The sequence below is a fragment of the Trifolium pratense genome, linkage group LG2, assembly GCF_020283565.1.
Source record: "Trifolium pratense cultivar HEN17-A07 linkage group LG2, ARS_RC_1.1, whole genome shotgun sequence".
In the NCBI taxonomy this organism is placed as follows: Eukaryota; Viridiplantae; Streptophyta; class Magnoliopsida; order Fabales; family Fabaceae; genus Trifolium; species Trifolium pratense.
Window position 1 is genome coordinate 18,262,044 of NC_060060.1, and position 18,395 is coordinate 18,280,438.

Sequence of the window (18,395 nt, forward strand, 5' to 3'; positions counted from 1 at the left end):
AATCAATTAGTAATTATCATATGGATCTTTGGTTTCTTTAAAAAAAACAAAGCAATTATCATATGGAATTGAAGGAATATGAAGATGTAAGAGTTGAAACTAGATTTTCGTTCAGGGAGATGTTGTGGTTGCAGGTTCTATTTGATGAAGCATTGTTACTGTGGTTGCGGATGAGGCTTCAATTTCTGGATTTGAGCAGTTAGCGATGAAAACAGAGAAAATAGGGAGAAGAATACGAAACATGAGGATAAAATTGAATGCAGATAATTCTATATGTTCTCATTTTCTATTTTAAAAGATCTCAACCATTTATTTAATCCATCGGTATTTTTTAAATACCTGAGCCCTTACCTTAGACGCCACCACTAATCTAACTGTATATTTATTGGGAAAAAACTAACTATATTATGGATTTAAAAGATATGCACGATTTTTGTAAAATATTTTTATAAATATATGGTTATTTTGAAACAACTTATATGACATGGAAGAAAGGGGATTTTTTATTGGACGTCGGTGTAAAATTATTTTACACTGGTGATGTATGTTAATTAAACATGTATATCGATAATGTTTAGATATTCATTTTACACCTGATTTTTTTTTTTTATATTTATTTATCCTTTTGAAATTCAAGTCTAAAAGTTCGTCTTCTTTTCCAAGTGAACAAGTTTGAAGTTTGAAAAATAACCTTAATCGGAATGTTCTATATATGAATATGAATATTTGAAGCTTTGCAATGTTCAACATATATATATATATATATATATATATATGAATATTTTGAAGCTTTTCTTCCTAAGCACAACACGTAACCCCACAGCCACACTATATATATAACATATCTTCACTCCCTCCTTAGTCCTCAACAAACATTTTTAGATCAATAAAATTATCATTTTCTCATACTCTTATAACCTATTATTATCATATTCTAATATTTGATACAACATGGCAAACACATTATCAAATGAAAAGGAAGTACCTGCTTTTGGGTGGGCAGCGAGAGACTCCTCAGGAATTCTCTCTCCCCTTCCACTTCTCTAGAAGGTAAACAAATTACATAATAATAAAATAATACTAGTTTTTTAAATGGAGTTTGATGTTCGTCTACTTTTCATTTATATATGATTATTTATTTTTTGATAAAAAAAAACTCAATGCATTTCATTAATCAAATAGTTATTAATATAGCGAGGAATTGACTCAAAGACACAACGACTAGATATAGAATAGGTTACCATTGCTAACAAACTTGACCTCAAAGTTGTTATTCATCAATAATAAATTCTTAATGTGAGTAATCAAAATACTAAATTCAGATAGTCCATCTTACCTAGAATGAATAGCATCAACTACTACTTTTGAGTCACTTTCAAAGATGACATGGGATAAGCCTCTTTGCATAATATCTTCTACTGCTTCTTTAATTGCCATGGCGTTGAGCTTAGTATGCATGAGATTAGTACCAGCAAGAATAAATCTTCCTCTATGGTCACGTAATCATTTATATACGATTATTTTGAATATATATTTTATATATATCTTTGACATGGGAAAGAATTACAAGATAATAATACCGACAACTCTTTTTTTCTTTTTTTTTAAACGGCAAAAGTCAATAATTAGTTATTTATTAGTGTTAGTATTTTTCACCTTCTCTGGAACTTAAACCCAAATGTAATTTTTACTCCTTAATTAACTTTTTTCACCTATGACAACTAACTCTTTGTGATTTTAGTCCTTGATAGAATAAAGGAAGTCCTGAATATAGACTGAAAAAGGAAATCATAAATTTTGACAAAAGTAACCAAATGTGAGTTGGTTCAGTGGTGTTTGACACTGAACTTGGTAGGAAGGACCACGGTTCGATCCCCCGCAACTGCATTTGGGAGGGGATCGACTAGAACCACTTGATGCCAGAACTCGCCCCGAACTCTGGACTACTAGGGCCCCCTTCCCCTATGAACCAGAGGGTGAAAACCAAAAAAAGAAATTTGACAAAAGTAAATAAATAAATATTGTAAGGAATAAAGGCCGCTGAGGTCACGTGATTATTAATGAGAATTAATATTAATTCATTGGATTAAAACAAAATTAAGGGTGAAGAAACGGAGTAACTCTAAAGAGTTAATTATTCTTGGAGTTAATATATCACTCTTCTAATAATAATAATAATAATAATAATAATAATAATAATAATAATAATAATAATAATAATAATAATAATAATAAATTTTATATGGTTATATATCATCTATTGTTTCTTCTACAATTCATTGTCTACTTCGAACATTATAGGGTAAACGGAGATTTTGATATCACCATGAAGATACTCTATTGTGGGATTTGTCATGGAGACATTCATTTTGCCAAGAACGAGTTAGGCAGTCATAGCATCTATCCCATGGTTCCCGGGTATATTTCTTGGTTAATTTATGTAACAATGTGAAATATAGCAACAAATGTAGTGATCGGGATATTTCAATCTTCATAGTGATCGATTTGAAAATTTTGGTCGTCAAATTTTGTTTGCAAATAAGTTTTTGTCCAATTTAAAAACTCATTTGTGAAAAGTCACCTAACTAATTACCGGTGGTTACTAATATTAACTATCGATTTAACATTTACAACCACCAAATCGATCACTATGGAGCATTTTTTGGTTGCCATTGCATATATAATCTAGGTTTCTTACCTTTTTTTTTCGCTAATGGTGGCAAATTTAATTTAGACACGAGATAGTGGGTGAAGTGATAAAAATCGGTCCAAATGTCAAAAAATTCAAAATTGGTGACATAGCAGGAGTGGGTCCAATATGTGGGACATGTTCCAATTGCTCCAAGGGTTGGGAGAGTTACTGCCCCAAAACAATTGCAACATACAATGGACATGACTATGATGGATCAATAACCTATGGAGGATACTCAAATAAAATAGTTGTTAATGAAAATTATGCTATTATAATTCCAAAAGGGTTACCACTAGAAAGTGCAGCTCCATTGGTATGTGCTGGATTAACAGTTTATAGCCCAATGATGCATCATGGATTGTGTCAAAGTGGACAACATTTGGGTATTGTTGGATTAGGTGGACTTGGTCATGTTGCTGTTAAGTTTGCCAAGGCTTTTAACATGAAAGTTACTGTCATAAGTACTTCTCCTGGAAAGAAAGAGGAAGCTTTGGAAAGACTTGGTGCTGATTCTTTCTTGCTTATCAGTGATCAATAACAAATACAGGTAATTAGAATACAATTATGATTTTGAAGTGGTGATCGAGCTTAACATTGTAATTTTAAAGTATAAATTTGTTTAATTGGTTAATGAACTCCCTCTAGATCGAAATCATTTGGGAGAATACAAATTCGATTTTTGGTAAGAATATTTTTTAGTCAGATTCTCTTAACCTCGCGGCCGAACGAACTCTGAATTACCGGGAGCCTCTTCCCAATTTCCATGGGAATTAGAAGGTTAATGCCAAAAAAAAAAAATGATTAATGTGTAATTCGATTCCTTATTGTCGAATTTGATGTCAAAGATGAGCCATTTAAAAATGAATGAGAATAATCCGTAAACCATAATTCAACTGGCAATGCCGATATTATTAGGTTGACATCTTTATTTATGATTGAACTCGAAACATCACATTTGTTTATGTATAAATTTCAAATGATATCTGTCACTTCAACTACATATTATAGAAAATGAATCTAAAAGAAAATTTTTTATATTTTATAGGACAAAAACATGTATTTAAACTTGTTTAATTGTTTGTTTCTTCTTAGGAAGCGAAGGACACAATGGATGGCATCATAGACACAGTTTCAGGCCCTCACTCACTCCACCCATTAATTGATATGTTAAAGACATGTGGAAAATTGATTTTAGTTGGTGCATCAATTACACCTCCTGTCTTGCCATATATGCCTTTGATGTTTGGTAAGTTATAATCAACTTCTTTTTTTTAGTATTAATTATCTGATTTTCAGGGGAAGAGACCCGATAATTTCTCGGCCGCGAGGTTAGAAAAATCTGACAAAAAATTGTTACCACCAGGAATTGAACTCGGGTTCTCCCGAACGATCTATCCTAGGGAACTCATTAACCACTTGCAGAGCTCAATGTCTTAGTTAATGATCTATAATATTTTTGGCTCTTGATGAATAATTTCTGTTTGGAATTAATTAAGAAACATTTTTTTATAAATTAGGGAGGAAGATAATTGCTGGTAGTGCTGGTGGAGGAATGAAAGAAAGCCAAGACATGATTAATTTTGCAGCAAAGCACAATATCACAGCAGATATTGAAGTGATTCCTGTGGATTATGTGAACACTGCTTTTGAGAGGCTTGCAAAGAATGATGTTAAATACAGATTTGTCATTGATGTGGCTAACACTCTTAATGTTTCTCATATTGATTAATAGGTATCTTAGCTTCATAATACATTAGGAAAATAAGCTTGCCAACTTAACAAACAATTTCACTACATGTATAATGTATGTATGGCAATAAAAGCCAACAAAAAAATAAGCTTGCTAGCTTAGCAAGCAATTTCACACTATGTATGGCAATGCTTATCAAAAAAAAAAAAAAACACTATGTATGGCAATAAAAGAAAAGTGCTTTATCATTATATAAATAATAATAACAATACTTTATTTGATTTTTAATAGAGTTTAATTTTGATGTACTGTATATTGTCAACTAATTGCAAACAATCTTGTGACTTTAAAATCTTATTATTTTAGTGAAACATTTTTAGTGATTTCAAGATTATAATTTTTTTTCATAGTATTTCAAGATTATAATTGATTGATAATATAAAAATTGTTATAATCACGGTATTTCTGAATAAAATCTTTTCATTGCAGTAATAAAAGAAAAAGAAGTTAATTAATGGATATGAAATGTGTACTTTATGTTGGTATGGTATGAGATCCAATTTGGAGGTATGAGTCTAGTAATCTATTTGATAAGGGTGTGTCACTTATTGGCCCACAACATATTCTACTTACAAGAGTATTTCTTTTGGTGCCTTCACTTTTTTTTTATATATAATAAAAGGTTTAAATCATCGAGAGATGGTAACACCCTTGTAATCTCAACCTAAAAGAGCATGTAAAAAATTACAATTAGGAATAATTAAAATTGGGAGAAAATGAACATCAAATCCCTTCTTGCTTAGTAAATTTGCACATGAGTTGGCCTATCTGAAATAATGTTGAATAATGACAACTCAATCCGGAAGATTAAGTATATTAAGAACTTCTTCTAAGAGAGGTTTGAGATCAAATATGGTGGTAAAACGATTGAGAACAACAACTGCAACAAGGGTGGAGTCTGTTTCAAAAATGACACGGTCAAGATGAAGGTGACAAGCAATATGTGTAGCATGAACTAAACTCCACATCTCAGCACCTTAAGAATTATTGTGGCCAAGGTTGCAATAAAAACTATGAATAAGACCACCCCGAGAGTCTCTAAGACATCCTCCACAAGCTGAGAAACCATTTCTTTTACTATGCGCTCTATCTACATTAAACTTAAGAGTATCTATAGTAGAGGCTCCCATCTAATAAGAATGATGGACCCATAGCTCTCCATATAAGCCGCATGTTTAATAATATTATTAACTACCATTTGCACTTTGTTAGCTATATGAAGAAGCCAATTTTGTCGAAGGTTGGAGTACTAATTTAACACAAAGCATTGATAGAGACGCCAAAGAAAGTCACCCAATTTCGGGGTGTATTTTCAATATCGTCATTATCAAGGTTCCATTCAAGCCAAGACATGAGACCTAAGTTTAAGAATTTCGCCCAATTATCAAGTTTGGAGACCAAAATTTCGCCCAATACATGCATAATGGATTCAGGTTTCTGTTGGCACCGGGGACAACTATTGTCATCTATCATAAGTCTACAATGAGCTACGTACTTTAGCATATAAATGTCAAATCATAGTTTAGCTCAACTAAAATTGTCTCATAAATACATCTTAAATGTTAAAAAACGTTAAACATGTTTGATTGATATGTTTGAGGCACAGGTTCAAACCTGCAATTCTCCATATCTCATTACTTAGTGTGAGTTCGTCTTTAACTCTTTAAAATAAAATAAAAAATAAAAAACTCCACTTATACCATATTTAATTTTAAAATTGTTATGTTAGAAGAAGGTATTAATAATAAAAGGAGGACACGAAGTAAATGATGTTGGACAAAAGACAATTGATAATTGGAGAATTGAGGAATTGATGGACATTATATTCCTATGCTAGAGTTCAAACATGTAAATTGTGTTTAATTTGTTAAAAATTAAGTGACTAATTGTAATAACTTTAATTGTATCGTGTTTAATTTTAAAATCGTTTATGAAGAAAAACGACCACAAAAACTCTTCTTTAAGCCGCATAACAAATTTTTATTTCAATTATAAGTTATCTAAAATACTAAATTGTTATTTTATCCACCGAGAGCGCAGTACAAACACAATAATACATACTTATATTTATATAACTCAGTAATTAATCCAAAAGCACACATCTATATAACTCATTTGTCCAAGAAAATATGAATAATGAAGTGTAGCATAGGAGCAAAGGGAAAGAGTTAGGATTGGATGAACTATTGCATAACAGTGACAGCATAGCATGCATGCTTATCGATTTTCACCATATCCTTAGAAAATATTTATTTTATTTTATGAATAATAAAAACGGCTTCAGCATCAGTACTATTATCAGTCGACAGATTTCTGATGCAGGCATGGTATGTAGCTATAGCTATGTACAAAGATCATACTCATCAAAGGACATAACTTGATTTTTTTTTTTTATATTATGATTACTTTTTCATGACATTCAGATTGATGAGTCAAGTAGTCAACCATATGTTGCAATCAGAGAAGTGAAAGCGATTGTTCATCTGAAGAACCTTAATACTTGCTAGGCGTAGAATAAATAAAGCATGCTTCTGCATTTTGTCGTTAACATTTATTTCTATCGATCAAATAAATAAATCTAGTACAAATCTTTTTTGAAGGAGAAAGAGGGATTAAGCCTAAAAAGAAAAACTTAAAATCTCACTAGAAGTTTTCATAATATGAATTTAAAAAGAATTTATAGAAAAGTTAAAAATAGTGAATCAGTCAGCATTTCTATTTCCCTTTTGTTAGGTGTGATTGAAATACATCTTTTAATTCAACTCCAAAAACTCCTGAATGCGACGTACAAAAGTAGACAATTTACTATTGATTTTGGCATTCTCCATGATCTTGTCGACCAGAATTTTTTAGTCATTGACCACCTAAAAATGGTGAAAACTTTGTCTCCATGTAATCTGCATACCCAAGTACGCCCCTCACATCTCAACACTAAGAGCATTACAAGTTCCAATTTTACGAGAGTACCCTGTTAGCCATTTGCCATGAGAGTCACGTAGAAGGTCACTACACCTAGCTAGCTATGGAGTATGCTTATGCTCTGTCACAATTAAGTTTGACTCACTCTTCTTGAGGGTTTTTCCAATCAATAAAAAAATGATGTCTACATGGCAAATGTTCATAGGGATATGGTGTTACCAATTGTTTATGTTGTCAAACCATTTTAAGGATAGTGTCGTTGGATTGAACTAACCCCATAAATCAGGTAAATTCTAATATGGACCACTTCATCAAGTGGTCCATGGTGGACCAGTCACGGTAACATTATAATGAATACGAATTTTACAAAATCCACCGTTGGATTGAAAGTTTAGATCATATAGATCATCCATGAAAAAATTTAAAATAATTGAAAACAATTTGATATGTTATTGAGACACATCAAGATTAACGGTTTATTAAATAATGTAAATCTTGATGGGTCTCAATAACATATCAAATGATTTTCAAAAAAATTTAAAAAATTTATGAATAATCTATACGATATAAACTTTCAATCCAATAGTAAATTTTGTAAAATTCATATTCGGTGGATCACCTGTCCACGGTAGACCACTTGTGAAGGTGGTCCATCGTAGCATTAGCCCCGTAAATCATCCTCAAAAATGGTTTTCTTCCTTCATGTCAATATGTGCCAGCAAGCCACTAAATAGGTAATTGTCAACTTCTACTTTTGAATTCCTTGTAGTTAGTTGTTGATATTCTTGAAAATTCAGCATTTAAAAGAGAAGAAATTATAGGAATTAATTTGATTGGAAGGCACAAACCTAATCCAAATTTGGGTTTCTTTGGGGGTTGTCTCTTAAAACATTAAGAGTGTTAGTGTCTCTATTGCATCCGGAATACGTGGTAGAAATTCCAACACCTCATTTGCTCCTACGATAATTAGTGGGCATTCATAATATAAAAAAAAATTGTCAAATAGTTCTATTGGCTAAAAATTCACCTTTTGAGTTATATAATGTGATATTCCTACCAATATTGAGATATGGTAACAAAGGATGTACAACAGTAAATTTTTCTGGTGAACACTCTGGTACACATCTTATATTTGAATATATACCGGTACACCGCTGAGGTAGATAATTATGATTGGTCCTCATATAGCGCTTAATATAGAAAAATTAATAAATATTAATTGTAAACCTATTAAAATTGTCCACATTAACAAATGTACCAATACACATCTAAATAAAATGTGTACCGAAGAATTCGCTTGATCTTTATTATTTGCTTCTACTATTTATATATTATGTTGATCATATTTGAGCCTATAGCGGCAAAGTGCATATATACACTCTTATTTCTACCTGCTTATTCAAGAAGCTGAAAATTGAATGCCGAAGTACTAAATGGTAAAAGTAGTTATAGTAAGGATGTAACTCGTGAGACGTAACGTTGAAGGAAATAAAACACTTGTTCATACTAGTAATATTCATATTCATACATATATATATATCATATGTAACGTAATGTTATATATGTTATGAGTATGGTTTTAGGTTTGGTCTCACGAGAATCCAGCCACCCTCACTGATCACTCACATGTTTGTTTGTTCCCTCTCTCACTCACGATCACTATAGCAATATTCCTACGTACGTCTTTGCACGTTTCTTCTCAACCATATAACACAATATTTAGTCGGTGCTTCCATCTTTATAAACACTCTATTTTTCTTTCCATATATATACTATATACATGATAACTTATATCTCAATATTCTTCAAAATCGGATTTTAAAAATAGTACATGATAACTATACCATCGTGACATGTAATTGCAATTGACACACAACACAATAATATCAATGCAAACTATTCTAAAATTATTTGTTAGCCAAAAGTATTGAGAATTTTTTTTATCGCTAATACAAACTATACTTCTAAGCATAATATAAATTATTTCTATCACAAGCGATAAAGTAAAATAATTTTCAAATAATCTATGAACAAATTATCTTATAAATTTATGAAAATAAACTAAAAACAACTTATGATCAATGTCATAAGTTGTTATCATAAATTTCACTAAATAGTTTCACAAGTACAGTACTTCCACCAGTGTATAAGACAAATAAATCAATCCAAAGAAGTTCAATGTTAATTAAAATAAGTTTAATAATTGTTTCTTGTCTTAATTGACTTATCATCATGAACTCAATTAATGTAGAACATTATCACTTTTTCTTAATAGCTGGCAATAAGAGACATGTCCAGTGTCCTCACTAGTACTTGCATTTGAAGCTTTAAATATTTTTTTATTAATCCTCTCGTTTCCAGAAGTGAAAGGTATTTCGATAATTCAGAATTCGGCCGCAAAGTAAGTAAAATTTGACAAAAAATAATCTTTACCATAAACAAATATGATTTCACCAAAATGATTTGTCTTAAAGAGAACTTATTAACTACTTAATCTCAATGTCTTGATTGTTTGGAATTTTTTTGGTTTACAATAAGCTGAGAATCAAATTCGGAACCTATAGTATACTAGCTAAATCTCTCACCACTAGACCAAACGTCTTGATTATTTGGAACTTTAATTTGCATATAATAATCTCAAAGTAAAGTAAAAGGGTGACTTTTATTATTATTATTATTGAACTTTAAAAAATTAACGATCTCCTTGTTCCCAGAAAGGTATTATGTTGAATCAACTAAGCTATAACAAGACAAACAAGTAAATTGTTAATCACAACCGTTAAAATCATAGATTGGGTATCTTTGCAGTTATGAGTGTTTTCATAACTGTACTTCCTTCCTTATGTCAGATTCAAATATAGAAACAGACATCAAACAGAGTGGATTCAATCAATTTAATTTTAATAATACATGTAGACCAAAAGAAACTAAGGTTTATGTGTGGTCTATTCTAGTAGTACTAGTACTTGTTTGTTTTTAATACTTTTTTTTTATAAATAAAAGACTATAAAAAAAAATCTGAGTCTTTGAGTTCAATTAATTAATCAACTTTCCTTTTGTAACTGAACAAAACTTTTATAGGGTTTGTACTATTCTTGCTCAATCTGCTGTTTATTAATTTAAGTGGCAAATAAAGGGGTTGTGGTTTGATTGAGATGGGCCATGTGTCCATATGTACTAGGATTGACAACTTAGGTTACACATTCACATTGTTCTAATATGAATGGTTTGATTAGTCGAGCTCAATTCACGGATCTAGATTCTCTGTCGTAGCTGCTTCACGGAGCTATGCGCAATAAGCAAATTTATCCTTTGATTTATAATCGAACAGCTCTAATTCATGTATTATTGATTTGACAGATTAACACATTTTTTATCTCGTTTATTCATTTTTTTATCGAACGTTGCTGCATTGACGCAGTAATCGTGAGAAATCCAATCTCCTCAATTCTCAATAGACCATCTGAAATGATTTGTACGGTGAGAATCAGAAACTAAACATACAATACAATCAATACATACGTAATAGGAGCTAATGGAATTATACGGCTTAAACAATACTTGACTATTTCATTTAACTTAGTCACTTGACATTTATATCATCATAATATACATAATAATCACATTACCAAGGCTATATTCACATTCCAAGTTTGTGTTTGAAATATATTTTGTAAAGTTATAATTATATGTCATTTGATTAAGATCGGATAGTTGAAATCACACGAGGGCATTTGTCAAGAATTATCCAAACTACAAGAAATATAGTAAATATTTACCATTTTCTCTTTTCTATCCAAATGGCTATGTAGTTTACAGTTTACTACACCATGCAGTGGGAGAGAGTATCCAAACAGATACAATAATTCCTTTGGCAGCCAAATAGGGATGGCAATGGGTGCCTATGGGTGTGGGTTTGATACTACCCAAACCCACGCCCATATATTCGGACCCAAACCCAAATCCAAATGGTATTCGGGTGGGAAAATGAAACCCACGCCCACACCCGCTGGGTTCGGGTTTTTTCACTCAAACCCGAAACCTGTAACAAGAACACGTAAAATTGAATATCTGCTCAAACCCGACCCGAACTATATTTGATAAAATGCAAAATTTAGCATAATTTGGTAATATAGTTCATAAATTTTACACCAAATAAAACATAACTATAAAATTAAAAGGGAGCAAAATACAAAGAAATGACATAATAGGGTATCATCGCTACAAAACATCCATATGAATGTCAAAAGCTCTAAAGCAGCAGCAATACTAGTAATAAGATAAGCATTTCATCATTCGAGTGAGTGAAGGAATGGAAGAGGAGTAATAGTGAGTGAAGGAGCAATCCATACAGCCGCTCTAGTCTATCGTATATTGAAGGAAAGGAATGAGCAAAACCCTACTTTTACCCTTATATAAATACATAAGGAGTAAATAGGTAATTTAATATATAAACGGGTGGGTGAATGAGTTTCGGGTGTGGGTTTGATACTACCCAAACCCACACCCATATATTCGGGTGCCACCCGAACCCACACCCAAACCCAGTCAACTCAGGTTTCGCCCGTTAACTTGGGTTTGGGTTCGGGTGGGTCTATTGGGTTTGGGTTTTTCTGCCATCCCTACAGCCAAAATCAATGTTTTCAAAATTGGACTGACCAGCTGATACAATTGGTTGAAATTAGGAATTTGCCCGAGTTAAACATCTGTTCTACTAGCTAGTTCCTTTTTATCAAATAAAATAAATATTGAAAAATGAAATGCTTAACTTCGTGAATATTTGTATCATATGAGGTTCGCGATTGGCGTGTCATTTACTTTGACAAATAAATATATTTGCATTCGTAGATTTTCACTACGTATATCTTAGCAGTGCTAATATTTATTTATTAGTGATCTGGTTCATGGTTCAACCGACCGACTAATGACACCAGAGTCTAATATATATAGTATGTTCTATAATTGAGCATGAGTTAATTAATTAAGTGCAATCAACGAAAGCTAAACAACTCATGAACTGGTTTAATCAAGATTAATAGAGGGATGTAAGAAAAAAGATCACACACGTGTGAGGTTTTTGTTTGAGGCTTTGATGATGAAATGGAAAGTAAAGTTAATCTTTGGTTGAAAAGCGACGTATCAAAGAAAGAAAATAGACAGACACGGTGTTGACAGTGTACAGAGCACCCAGTTCTGTTGTACTACTGCTGTCTGTTTTTGTGTTGTGTTCCCTTTCTTTCTTCTACCATCCCTCCACACTACTCACTCATTCTTTCTCTTATAGCTTCTTCCAATTCTAGCTTATATTCTATTGTTATCATGTAGGTTATGTACCATCACAATTATTAAAATCCTTTACTTTTTTAATTTTCATTCTTTTACTTCTTTATGTTTTGCATCCCTTTTTATCAATTCTATAACACTAGGTTGCAGGTAAGACAGTGTTTGTTAATTAATGCTATTTTTTAATTTTTTATACGACCAGTGCACTGGGCCGTCTAATCTGATTCGGGAGCTAGTTATCAAGTGATTCTAGTCTCTCTTGATCGTAGTTGTAACAGATCGAATTGTGGTCTCTTTACCAAATTCAGCATAAATCACCACTGAACCAACTAACGATTAGTTACTACTTTTTTTGATTTTATAGAGAATAAACTATGGCTTTAAATTGAACACTACTTAAGAAATAGTATGGGCTACACTCTATTGTTAATTAATATATTCCTTAGACTTTTTCCTTTACAAATTAATAGGATGTGTTTGTTTTTTGAAAACTAATTTTAAATGAGTTTAAGGTAAAACTATTAATTTACTCTTGAATATGTTAACATGAATGTGACTTAAACAATAAATATGTCTTGAGGCAAAAACTACAAATCTCATGTTTAAAAGTTAGAATATTTAGAGACAAAATTATGTGGGTGTTTGTTTTGGATTTAGAAGAATGATAAAAGTGATTTTTATTCTTAAGAAGAAGAAAAACTTTAGCCTTGAGAAAGAGCTTAGTCTTATAATTTCAAGGTGGCAAGTTTGAATCTTGTGAGGAACAATGGCAATTAGTTGTACAATAGCCACTAGGTAGTAGCTAGTGTTATTGGAATTAAGCTGAAATTTGTAAAACAACAAGCAAAATATAATTGCTCACATCCTTACAACGGCGACTATGTCTTATACTAGTCATCGTAGTTTTGATCAATGGTACTATAAGTTAAGAGTATTCGATTAAAAATAAATAATTAAATTATAGATTTTTTCTTGAAAAAATTCATAACAAACTTACCCAAATTCTAATAAAAAAACCCTCCAAGAATATGAGAATTTTGAGGACATTTTTAAGTGATCTTTGGTACCTACCTTGTTATGAGCTAGTTACCAAAACCAATAGTACTGATTATGAAGAGTACGTAATAAAGTGATTATACATAATTTTGGTCCGCAATGTTTGTGACCAAGAATCTTATGCAAAAAACAAGTGTCAAAATCCACGTTTACATGTAACTTAAAAGAGAAAGAAAGGACATGCATGTGTGACGAAAAAGTTTGTTAAACATGTCCCAGCTGAGAAAGGAAAGTTATGTGTACTAATCACGCAATACAAAAACAACAAACAACAATATTACTAGCTTGTGCCACTAGCTATAATAGGATTTGCAAATTTGAAGTGCATAGAACTTGATTAACAATTCCACACTCATTAAGAACCCCAATTTTAGAGTAAACCATATTAAGGGCTTGTAAAGAATAAAAACCCGAATTTTCTCCGTTACTTATTGCACACATTCACACGTTACAACATTTTTTTAGTACAACCTATAACATAAATATTGTGTTTAGAGAAATATGAGTCAAATTTTTAAATCTAGAAAAACAATAAAAATATGTTTTTGGTTATAATTTCGTTTTTTTGATCTGGTTTCTCTCTACAAATTCATTTTTGGATTTGGACTCTTTAAGTGGATGATTGAGCATCATCTTTTCCACATCATCCTCGTTTGTCATGTCACACGCTGTTTTGTCAACCTTCGTTTGCCACATATGTATTTTTTTTATTAGACTTTGACGTCACCAAAACCAAAAGAATTTGCACATTCAGAAAGAAAAAAAATTAAAACAAAAAACTCGTGAACTATCCATCTTCTATAAGCAAAAAAATTATTAAGGATAGTACAAGGGGTACTCCAACCATACAACCAACAAATTGAAACTCACCATCATATCAGACGACAACTATCCATCTTCTATAAAGTATTGCAGAGATCTCATCAAATCATATGCTCGAAAGTCGGATATAACTGGAGATCCAAACTAAACTCAAAATTTATTTAGTCTTTAATTCTATCTAAATTTTGTGTCTAATACTAGTTTTGTTGTAGTGGTGGATCACTTCATACTGACACAACTGTTTTGGATGATCTAGTGCCATCTGTGCCCCACTTTCTCCGTCTCTATACCTCTCTTCTTCCATATCCCATCCCATATATACACAATTATGTCTATACACAACACACACATGCAGCTTTCTTTATTCCATTAGATCTGAAAAAGACTACTTACCCAACTTCACATACAAAAAACTTCTCATTCACCCTCTTTCATTACAATCACAAGTTTAACAAACAAACAAAAAAAAAAAACCAACTCATCAAAACTCAACAACACCACCATGCATATTCAATTTCTCAATATCTTTGCCTCTTCTAAAAGAAACTGAAAAAATAAAATTATTACATCTTTTTTCCACCCCATTAGGCTAAAGTTTCTTACTTTACTCCCAAAACTCTATCTCTCAACAAAAAATAAAACAATGTCACCTGATGAAACAAAAACCTCAAAATCTCCAAAAGACAAAGACAACAACCAACAAGGTTCTGGTGGTGGTGGTGGTAAGAAAACATGTTCATCATCTTCAACTTCAACAACAAAACCACCACATGAACAAAACATGAAGTGTCCAAGATGTGATTCACCAAACACAAAATTCTGCTACTACAACAACTATAGCTTAACACAACCAAGACATTTCTGCAAAACATGTAGAAGATATTGGACTAAAGGTGGAGCTTTACGCAACGTTCCGATCGGCGGCGGATGTAGAAAAAACAAGAAAATGAGACCATCATCATCATCATCAAGATTCTCTTGTGATAATTCAAAAGACTCTGCTTCTTCTTCAGAGCTTGTTGGTGGTTTAAAATTTCTTCATTCTCTTTCTTCTCCTTCCATGGATTTTCATCTTGGTACTGGTTTACCTTTTCCAAGGCTTCAACTTCAACATCAACAAAATCATCATAATCTTTCTCCAATATTTAACCAGTTTTCATCTTTTGGAGAAACTTCTTCTGCTATGAATCATAATAATTACCCTGCTTCTTCAAATTCTATTGCTGGTTCTGCTATGAATTTTCCTTTTTCAGTTGGAAATAATAATAATTATAATGGTGCAATTCAAGGGATGAGCTCAATGAATATTCATAGTAACGTTGCTTCTTCTATTGAATCATTGAGTTCTATGAACCAAGACTTGCACTGGAAGCTACAGCAACAGAGATTATCTATGCTGTTTGGTGGTGGAGAAAATCAGCAGAAAGAAAATAATCAGACAGAGAAACCATTGCAACCTATTTTGTTTCAGAATCTTGAGGTTACAAAGCAGCAAGATGGTGGAAATTTTTCTGTTGGAAATTCAAGAAGAGAAAGTATAAATGGTGGAGATACACCAACTGAGTGGTTTTTTGGTAATTCTTATGGTTCTGTTGCTGCTACACCAACTGCTAGTGGCGGCGGTGGTGGTGGTGGACATGATAGTGGAAGCAACTGGAATGGTGGTGGTGGTGGCGGTGTTCATGGTTGGAGTGATGTGCAGCAGCAATATAGTGCTTTGCCCTAGTTTGAGGGAGGATTGAGATTCGGAGAGTCGGTGTATGTTTGGAATCACAGTGAAGTTCTCAGAATCACAGCGAGTCACTGCGAATATAAATTGGAGACTAAGTATGAGGTAGAGATTTTTCTAGAAATTACTTAGGAAGAAATTATTTAATAGGCCAACTTTGATATTTGAATCAAATTTCTTTAGGAATATGTTAGTTATTATGTAATGGTGTTTACATTGGCTTTAAAAGAAAACATATATGTCATGTAACAAATGGGAAAATTAAGACTATAATCTTTTATCATATCAAATTATTACAATGCCTCATGTGTTCATATATAAGTTAATTAATGTTCTACTTTCTAAATTCTTATTCTTACTAATATTAATTTTAGCCAGTACTTTAGTACATAATTTCTTGTGCCCTACAAATTTTTTTGTTTATGTGGATCCTCCTCCACTATTAATTGTTGCCTTTATTATATGTCCTACATATAAAAGAGAAAGCAAAATTTGGTGCTTTTTCTTTACATGCACTCTATACCATATATGAAATTGAATAGAAGCTAACCCCACAATTTTAAATTTCGGTTTCAATATCAGTTGCACAGCAAGAAAATGCCTACGCAACATATAATTGAGACCGCAATTTAAATTTTTTAAAACATAATTTTATTTTACCATAATTTATAGCAATTTTTTTAATAAAAACTGTACGGAGAGTACTTCAACCTTACTGAGGTCTAAACTCGGCATCATGACCGAAAGCACTTATCCACAATATTTTAAGATTTGAAGGATGACTAGTAGCACAGTTGAACGTAGTAATAAATTTAAATTGTTGATGTGAGATCAGACAGTCTAGATCGTACCGTTAAATTATACGGTAAAACAATCTCAATAGTAGGATTTATATTTGAATACTAAGTCCAGTTTGAATTAATTAATTTGTTGATGACTATAGAATTTTTGAAGCCACACCACACCCACACTACTAGGTACTAGCTACACTAGCTAGTAGGGTGTAGTGAAAGTAATAATTTTACCGTTTTCACTAATAGTCACAGTCATAGCATAGATAATATTGGGATCTGTGAAGGATAGATTTGGAGTGTTGTGAATTTAAGTGAATGAGAGAGAAGAATTGAATGTGATATCTTTGATTTGTTTTATGCTATAATAAGTTTGAGTATATAGAAACAAAAGAAAATTATATATTGTGCAGAAATGAAGTAGTAGTATGGATATATAGCATTAGCATTAGCATGTCTGTTACTGTATCTATGAGAGAAGTGAGTCTCTGAGTAATGAGCAAGTAAGCAATAGAACACAAAACACGCAGTGGCTGGGCGTAGATTTCGCTGCTTGCCCTCTTATTAGCCCTGCACTATATGTTATCAAGTTCTGTTTATAGCCCTGCTATCTATTCTCTCTCTTGCAGTGTGCTGTGATTTGGTGCTGTCTGATAAAGTGCTTCTTTAAAGTGAATTCAATGAATGAAACACTGTCAACATTATTTCAATAACAGACACGCATATATACACATATATATACACGCATATATACACATATGTATATAGTGAGATTTCAAGCGTGAGTAGTTAAGTCTTATATAATTAATGCGAGTAATTCGATTTATAAGAGAGGTGTCCATGAATCTAATGTCTTAAGGTTTTTTTGTGGAGATTTGATGTCTCTCTTGTAGTTCTGAAGCATTGACATGTTTCATTTGATGCTTCTCAGAGCTCCCCAATAAGTAGTACAAAGAGTCGTGGTTCGACTTGGTGGAGGTTTTTGGTGGAGATTTGATGTCTCTCTTGTAGTTCTAAAGTATTGACATGTTTAGTTTGTTGTTTTCACCACCAGTATCCGACCCACTTGACCGCCTTAGATCTGGTTCGGGGTCAATTCTAGCCTCCTTCCGATCATAGTTGTAGAGGATCGAACTGTGATCCTTCCTATCAAGTTCAGCGTCAATTACTACTAAACCAACTAACTATCGATTATATCGATTCTTATTGGAACACTATGTGATGTGCAAAGAGAGTTAAAAAGCAAAGCAGTGAGTGAGGATAACTTTTGTTGCTTGTCGTCTTTATTCTTCACTTTCATTGTTGGCTCCAAAGAACTTAGACCCCACAAATGCGTCAAACATTTGCATTATT

General features: G+C 32.1%; 2 protein-coding genes across 2 annotated transcripts; both read left to right on the forward strand.

Annotated features, from left to right (window-relative positions):
* Nucleotides 1-970: 970 nt before the first annotated feature.
* LOC123903780 (probable mannitol dehydrogenase) lies at nt 971-3,234 on the forward strand. Its single transcript, XM_045953382.1, has 3 exons — nt 971-1,050; nt 2,302-2,418; nt 2,735-3,234. Exons 1-3 carry the CDS (start codon nt 971-973, stop codon nt 3,228-3,230), a joined length of 693 nt encoding a protein of 230 aa, XP_045809338.1. The 3' UTR covers nt 3,231-3,234.
* An 11,526-nt stretch (nt 3,235-14,760) lies between these two features.
* Nucleotides 14,761-16,550, forward strand: LOC123903782 (dof zinc finger protein DOF5.7). The gene has a single exon (XM_045953387.1). The coding sequence runs from the start codon at nt 15,166-15,168 to the stop codon at nt 16,246-16,248; it is 1,083 nt and encodes a 360-aa protein (XP_045809343.1). The 5' UTR covers nt 14,761-15,165; the 3' UTR covers nt 16,249-16,550.
* Nucleotides 16,551-18,395: the final 1,845 nt, after the last annotated feature.